This window comes from Anomaloglossus baeobatrachus, chromosome 6 (genome assembly GCF_048569485.1).
Source record: "Anomaloglossus baeobatrachus isolate aAnoBae1 chromosome 6, aAnoBae1.hap1, whole genome shotgun sequence".
Taxonomy (NCBI): Eukaryota; Metazoa; Chordata; class Amphibia; order Anura; family Aromobatidae; genus Anomaloglossus; species Anomaloglossus baeobatrachus.
The window spans coordinates 185,739,333-185,747,630 of record NC_134358.1 but is presented as its reverse complement, the minus strand read 5'-3'; the positions used below and the strand labels follow the sequence as shown (position 1 = coordinate 185,747,630).

The 8,298-nt window shown below is 39.7% G+C and overlaps 1 protein-coding gene across 4 annotated transcripts in view; it reads right to left on the bottom strand.

Moving 5' to 3' along the window:
• Positions 1-3,337: 3,337 nt before the first annotated feature.
• Positions 3,338-8,298, bottom strand: part of LDLRAD4 (low density lipoprotein receptor class A domain containing 4) — a 345,350-nt gene continuing 340,389 nt past the window's right edge. For all 4 annotated transcript variants that reach the window (XM_075314594.1, XM_075314597.1, XM_075314596.1 and 1 more), the window contains one exon: positions 3,338-7,790. In XM_075314594.1, the coding sequence (XP_075170709.1) occupies positions 7,248-7,790 (543 nt within the window). In that variant the 3' untranslated portion in view covers positions 3,338-7,247. The remainder of the gene's footprint in view (positions 7,791-8,298) is intronic.

Here is an 8,298-nt window from a genome sequence, read left to right as displayed (position 1 = left end):
GATGTGAGTAGAGTCTTTGATTCTGTGAAGACCAAAAGTTACCATGAGGAAACCACTTTCAAGTTGGAGGCACAATTAGGTACAGTAAGGGCCCACAGACTGAGTGCCATATTTGTGATGCATGGGTGAAGAAACCTGAAGGCAGCAGCTACCTGCACAAGGGTTGAGGCCACGTTCACACGTTGAGTATTTGGGTAGACTTTTTTTTACCTCAGTATTTGTAAACCAAAACCAGGAGTGTAAAAAAAACGTGGTGGACATTTCTATTATACATCAGTATTTGTAAGCCAAATACTAAACGTCTGCAGGTGGCTTTAGAGAGACATGCTTTCACAAATTCACCCATTTCTTTAAATACAAAGCATATACTGGTGAATAGCTTAATATTCTTCATGTTGTACAATATATTCCTAAGGGTTGAAGCCACAGATACTGCTCTAATGATAAGACACCCAAAAAAATAATCCATCCCTAGAATCTATTTGTTTGGTCTTTGCGAGATTTGTGTATTTCGTGGAATGCAGATTCTTGGTACTCCTGGTTTAAGTATTACACACAATCCACATAATCCCATGGTAGAAGTAGATTTGCCAAATTCCCTTTTATTCCATCTGGTCCCTAAGCACTTGGCAGTATGCCTTACAGAGTGAGCAGAGTTTAGTGGTCATACAATATTACAAACCTGTAGAGCATCTGAAAAACACCTTCATGAAAGAGGGACTAAGAACAGGTTTAGAAGTGATGGTCAGACCTTATGAGGGGGGAGGGGGGAGGGGGGGAAAGGAGGGGGAGTGAAGTGAAAGCAGACCTAAATATGGCCATGCATAGAGTCTAAAAGGTATAATCAACTATTGCATTTAGTAATTATGGTTTGAATTTAGATTTATTTTGTACAAATATAGGAATCGTGCTTATGAAAGACTTTTTCCAAGGTAATATACAGTGGGTATGGAAAGTATTCAGACCCCTTAACATTTTTCACTGTTTCATTGCAGCCATTTGGTAAATTCAAAAAAGTTAATTTTTCTCATTAATGTAGACTGCACCCCATCTTGACAGAAAAAACCCCAAACATTAATCTAGAAATTTTTGCAAACTTATTAAATCAAGAAAAACTGAAATATCACATCATAAGTATTCAGACCTTTTGCTCAGTATTGAGTAGAAGCATCCTTTTGAGCTAGTACAGCCATGAGTCTTCTTGGTAATGATGCAACAAGGTTTTCATCCTGGATTTGAGGATCCTCTGCCATTCTCCCTTGCAGATCCTCTCCAGTTGTCAGGTTGGATGGTGAACGTTGGTGAACAGCCATTTTAAAGTCTCTCCAGAGATGCTCAATTGGGTTTAGGTCAGGGTTCTGGCTGGGACAGTCAAGAATGGTCACAGAGTTGTTCTGAAGCCACTAGTCTGTTATTTTAGCCGTGTGCTTAGGGTCATTGTCTTGTTGGAAGGTGAACCATTGGCCAAGTCTGAGGTCCAGAGCACTCTGGAAGAGGTTTTCTTCCAGGATATCTCTGTCCTTGGCCACATTCATCTTTCCTTCACTTGCAAACAGTCGTCCTGTCCCTGCAGCTGAAAAACACCCCCATAGCATGATGCTGCCACTACCATGTTTCACTATTGGGATTGAATTGGGCAAGTAATGAGCAGTGCCTGGTTTTCTCCACACATACTGCTTAGAATTATCATCAAAAAGTTCTATCTTCATCTCATCAGACCAGAGAATCTTATTTCTCATAGTCTCGGAGTCCTTCATGTATTTTTTTGCAAACTTTTTCATATGTCTTGCACTTGTCTTCCGTCGGGCCACTCTGCCATAAAGCCTGACTAGTGGAGGGCTACAGTGATAGTTGACTTTGTGGAACTTTCTCCCATCTCCCTATTGCATCTCTGAAGCTCAGCCACAGTGATCTTGGGGTTCTTCTTCACCCCTCTCACCATGGATCTTCTCCCACAATTGCTCAGTTTGGCTGGATGGCCAGGTCTAGGAAGAGTTTTGGTGGTCCCAAACGTCTTCCATTTAAGAATTATGGAGGCCACTGTGCTTTTAGGAGCCTTGAGTACTGCAGAAATTCTTTTGTAACCTTGGTCAGATCTGTGCCTTGCCACAATTCTGTCTGAGCTCCTTGGGCAGTTCATTTGACCTCATGATTCTCATTTGGTCTGACATGCACTGTGAGCGGAGAGGTCTTATATAGACAGGTGTGTGCCTTTCCAAATAAAGTCCTATAAATTTAGTTAAACACAGCTGTACTCCAATGAAGGAGTAGAACCAACTCAAGGAGGATCACAAGGAAATGGACAGCATGTGACTTAAATATGAGTGTCTGTGCAAAGGGTCTGAATACATAATTTTTTTTATAGAGCACCATTGATTCCATGGTGCTGTACAAGAGAAGGGGTTAGTTACAGAATACATATACAAATTACAATAGACTGGTACAAAGGGAAGAGGATCTGCCCTTGTGGGCTTACATTCTATAGGATTTTGGGGAGGAGACTGTAGGTGGGGTGTTGGTTGGGCGGCAGCTCTGGCACGGTGGTGAGGCGGCATCTGTGGCAGTGGTGACTCAATGGGGCAACCATGTGATAGTTCAGTTTTTCTTGCTTAAATTTGCAAAAATTTCTACATTTGTTTTTTTTGTCAAGATGGGGTGCAGAGTGTACATTGAGGAAAAAAAATAAACTTTTTTGAATTTACCAAATTGCTGCAATGAAACAGTGAAAAATTTAAAGGGGTCTGAATATCTTCCGTACCCACTGTACGCAGACTATTACCATGATATAGGATTATATTGATAATCACTACACGATAGTGGTCCATCAAAACCCACAATGACCTGAAAAGAAAAGTTATCACTTTAATCCTAGTATTTAAACAGTCATTGGTGGAAAGATGCCCTTATTGGGAAAGCCAGGAATTAGTTTTTGGTTTCCTTTTCAGAGGTAAAAACTGTCCATATCCCAAGAAAAAATAAGTAAATCAAAAACGAAGATGTAATCTCAATGTAATCTTTATCATTCGTGGTAAACCCTGCCTCATACTCATGTTGGCACTAAAAAGATTATGAACCACTTTATAAAACCCCTATAATCCTCCCCCCCCCCCCCCCCCAAAAAAAAAAAAGTGTTCCCGAATGTTAGTGGCTGTTTGGTCAAGAATTATTTCATTAGTTTTGTTAAGAATCCATACTAGACTAGTCAAAAGAACCAGGCAGAAAGTCACAGATCATCAGAAACTGAGCCGATCTTCCAAGTTCTTAAACACCTAACCGCACATTAGTGGCATGAAGAGAAAATACAACGCAATAAAGCAAGAGAAAACATAGAAAATACTGCAGTGATACAGTGCTTTATTCATATGTGACATATATCAATCAGGTCATCTGATTTTCTCATGAATACTAGGCCGGCAAAAGATAAATTAAAAAAGTATTTCTTGAACATGGTGCAAGAATAATACTGGTCCAACACAAGAGCGTAACAAGCATCGACCTTAAAGGGGGAAGGGGGCACTCAGACAAAAAAAAACAAAAACAAACATTCACACCAACAATAGAAACAGGTTACTTAAAAACGTAGATTTGTTCTTTTTTTCTCCATATGTGATATATTGATATTTAATAGGAAAATAAAATACATAGATTTCTGTCATCTGTATTCTGCATTCATTTGCAAATCTTACAAAAAAAGGACTAGACATGTTAGGCATTTACAAATTCTATGCCATTTGTTAAATTCCATATCAACTATACATTATATTACAGTATTAACAATGAATATTTGTTTTCTGTTCTACCCATTGGGTAGGATATGTGCATAATATTCAAGTTATATACAGTTGAAAAAATAAAAAAATAAGACTTATGAAAAGTGGAAATAAGCACTAGTGATGAACGAGCACCAAGATGCTTGAGTGCTCGGTATTCGAAACGAGCAGTCAGACGTTCAGATGGGCATGACTCGAGTACAGGGAAAATGATTGACTTTCGCCATCGACTTCCATTATATGCGGTTCTCAAGTAATGGCCACCCGAGAATCCGACTGCTCGCTTAGAGTACAGAGCACCTTAGCGCTTGCTCATCACTAATAAGCACCTTTACAAATGAGGCACAGCAAAAGCTAAGGTGTCCAGAGAATGAGCCTCCCAAAGCAATATAACACGCTGGGTAGCGATCTGGTGTCCATGTTACGTCTAGTACATAGCACGCTTTCATTATATGAACACTAACAATGACGGGTAATGCAGCAGCGATGTAGAAAACATTGTTGCCAATATGATGACTACACATTTACACTTTTTTACATTGCTATATAACAAAAGGCAATTTTATTACTAAATTCAGCAATCAGGCTTTGTTCTGCCAAGCATATACAGCAATGACATGTGGTGAACAGTTGTAGCAGTGTTTTGTATATATTGCAGTCCCTCCATTCATTGTTTAACTGAGGGCTGATCGGCTGTCACAGTGCAATGGTTATTAGAATAAAAACGAACTGGAAAAAACCCTGAAAATTACCATGCTGGATTATATAATTAGTAGCCTGCCACATCAATATGCTTAGATGACGTCGTGATAGCCTACTGACCACAGGAGGTGGTGGGGAGGTCAGTGGTAGTAGAAAGTTCACAGGTCTCTGGTTGGTGGATAACCAACATGGCCACCTGATCAGGGTCCTGCAAATGTTGTCTCTCCTGGATAACATGTATAAATGTAACAGGGTGTGAACATAACATTGATCCCAAGAACGGGCTGGACCCATTGAGTATATGTTATCAGCGGGTTTCTGCATCACCAACTGATTATATATACACACAAAATGGTAGATGCCACGGAGATCAGCTCTTTCTTGGGATGGAAGGGGGGTTCTTGCAGTCAGATACACATGGATCTGGAGAGAAATCTTAACATAGCAATAGAATATGGTCGTTCAATGGATCTCACTAATCTGTCATAATACTGAAGTAACATTAGTTTAAGAGTTATAGGTACAGTGATTTTAGCTGGTTTCACCATGTTGTCTAGATTTTCTGTTTTCAGCCTGGATGTGCTGCATAATTGCATTACTTTTAAAAAGGAATTTACACTTTGAGACTAAACGCTGGTCTTCGTACATTATAATAATGAAGAATTGCCTATTGGGATGGACATCAAGTAGGTTAAAGTGCAGGTTGGAGAATGTAATATATTCTTATCAGAATGCAGACTGCTGCTTATGCTATCCTACCCAGTGCCTGTAGACATGGCAGCCGCAGCGTCCCGGCTTTATTCCACTGGTATGGAAATGGCTAGACTTGACAGAGGTGTTCGGAACCGTGGATATTTACAATTTGGAGCACTGCAGACATTTGCCATGGTGAATGTGTGATCTGTCTATTCATTAACAGGAGATGGCTGATTGTGTAACACATACAATAAATAGACCTGTAGTCTGAAGATCACTTCCATACATATGAATGGGCGTCCAGCTCCAACCTCATGCTTTTCTCAGTATTTTCCACACAGGCTGACCGATATGTGTCGTTATAACATCTTCACGCGCTGCAGATGTGTTATTTCCATACAGATTGTAGAAATATCTTTTGGAAAATTCTGACTAAACAAAATCTGCAGCGCGTGACTCACCTCAAGAAAAAAACAATCTTGAAGCTTTGCGTTTCCACCAACGTTCCTGGCAATATTCTTTACTGATGATTCAGATATGATAGGCCATGGAGGATAACACTACCATGTACAGAACAAAACTTCTAAAAACTGATCATATCTACATCAGGGGATTATTCTGATTGTGTGTAAAGGGGGCTACACTATAGACAGTTATCAGGACATCCATTACTCTTGATCACACACACTTGGCCAAGCCAAACCCAAAGTGCAGAGGATGTTTTTTCCATAGGATAAGGAGAATAAACTGCTTCATACAGCTCTGGTGGCACTCATGAGAATGAAGGCTCAGACATGTTTCGCTCTAACATGTCTATAATCCTTCTTTCCACAGGTATCATACATCGGGGCAAAGGAGGCACATCCTGATACACAATAGATAGCTAGCCAGTCTTGCCAAATTTATCGCATTTGTATATGGTTATTCTGATGTAATGTAATGGGTACCTTAAGTCTGTCTTATAGGCGTCTCTTTACGGGACCACCCACCCGTTACACATCAAAATGTTTTTGTTTAGTTTGTGGCTTTCAGAGTGTATAAATGAAAAAGCCAATGAAAATTATACCAGGCAGAAAAGACAGATTCTCACAATAAAGTTACATTAATTTGACGACAAGTTAAATTCCAAAAATCTGGCTATTATCGGGATGTCTTAGACACAGCACATAGCGATACATCTGCCAAAAGTTCATAATTCAGGACTTTTCCAGGCTCTTCTGCATTAGTCTAATGGATGTAAAAATTAAAAAACATATACAAAGTCATAAAATCCCTTTTAGAGTCAGAACCACACACAGTACTGTTGATCTTCGTCACCAGCAGTGGTCATGAGTAACATAATTGTGGTTAACTGCATAAATGTGTAGAAATGTCAAAACCCAAAAATCACACACTAAAGATGGTCAGCGAACCATCAGTAGAGAGTTGTACATGCCTGGTTTACTAAAGAACCGTGGCTCTATCAAACTAGAGAGTATGAAACCCTGGCTGGTCTCTTTGTTGCTGGGCGTTTTGTTTTATCCTTACAGGTAAAAAATACTGTATGACAATAAAAAAAATGACAACAGGTTTCCCTCATATAAAATAATCTGAACAATTAGTGCAACTTTTTCTCTTAAAAAATAAAACTCAGCATCCTTCGCATTCACTCTGTCAGTTCACTGTACACATTGGCACACACAAAGGGGTTATTGATCTACATACAAGAATTAGCGCTGCCCCTACACATCATAAACACTGGCCATCTGCCGAAAAAAAACGGAGCATTTCTAGATAAACACTTTTTTGTTCTATGTCAGTATATAAAAGGCTCGGTGAAGCTTGAGTTTTGTGCCATGTTTCTGTAAGGTTTAAATAAACTGAAATATGATAACATAAAAAGACGTTTCCTGAAGAAAATGTATGGGGAAAACAAAACAGGTGTCTAATAATATCCGATTGCATGCCATCCTCTGACTGCTATCAGAATACGCATACAATAAATATGTGCATTTGGCTTAATTTGAGTGTACCACTTTAAGAACAACGCCGTGCACTAGAGCTCCGGACGTCCCCCGGACAGCGGCAGGTCTACTTTTCTCAGACAAGGTTTCCTGGCTGCCTATCTTTTCCGCTGACGGGGACTATTGTGCTCTCTTGATCATTCTGTCGAAGCTGAAGTCTACTACCTGTCTGAGATTGGGTAGGGGAGTTATTTTGCTGGTGCTGGAAATAAGTTGAGCCTGGGTAATGTCCCATAACTTCACTGTAGGTTGGCGGTGGTCCTTCCATTCTGCCGCTGCTGCTATAGTTGGTTGCACTTATGCCAGAGTTGCTGCTAGGTGGGCACGGGCCCCCATTGTACATAGATATATCTATTAAATCACTATCAAAAATGGTCCTGTTTGGAGGTGCCCTGACAGATTCTCTGTTCAGTTCCATCTGCTGCTCCGGATCCCGCAGTTGGAGAGTGCATGGACCTTGGTAAGGTGGAGGCTCCTCACCATCAGAAAGGGAAATGGTAGGTGGAAGGTCAATCTCATGCTGAATGTAAGGATATGTTGGCTGGAAGCGGCTGAAACGATCTCTCTGCATAAAGGAAGGAGCTGTAAATCTGTCTCTCGACGTTGGTGCATACATTATCTAGAGGAAAAAAAAAAAATAGATTACAAACAACATTCACAATGATTTACATCATTGACTTATGGATTAAGAACTATGAAGTCTGACTAATCCAAATTCTGTAATACAAGTGGCACATTCAGCTCTGGTAAAAATTAAGAGACATCTTCCAAATTTTCAGTTTTTCGGATTTTTCTCTTTATAGGTATATTTGAGTGAAATGTAAATTGTTCTATTCTATAAACTACTGACATGTCTCCGAATTTCCAAGCAAAAAACGTATTTATTGTCTTAAATAATGCGAAGAAAACAAGTTCATAATCATTTTGAAACAATACTAATGTTTTAACTCAGGAAGAGTTCAGCAATCAATATTTTGTGGAATAACCATGATTTTTAAACCCAGCTTTCATGCGTCTTGGCATGCTTTCCACTAGTCTTTCACACTGCTTTTGGGTGACCTTATGCCAATTCTGGTGCAAAAATTTAAGCAGTGCTTCTTTGTTTCATGGCTTGTGACTATCTATCT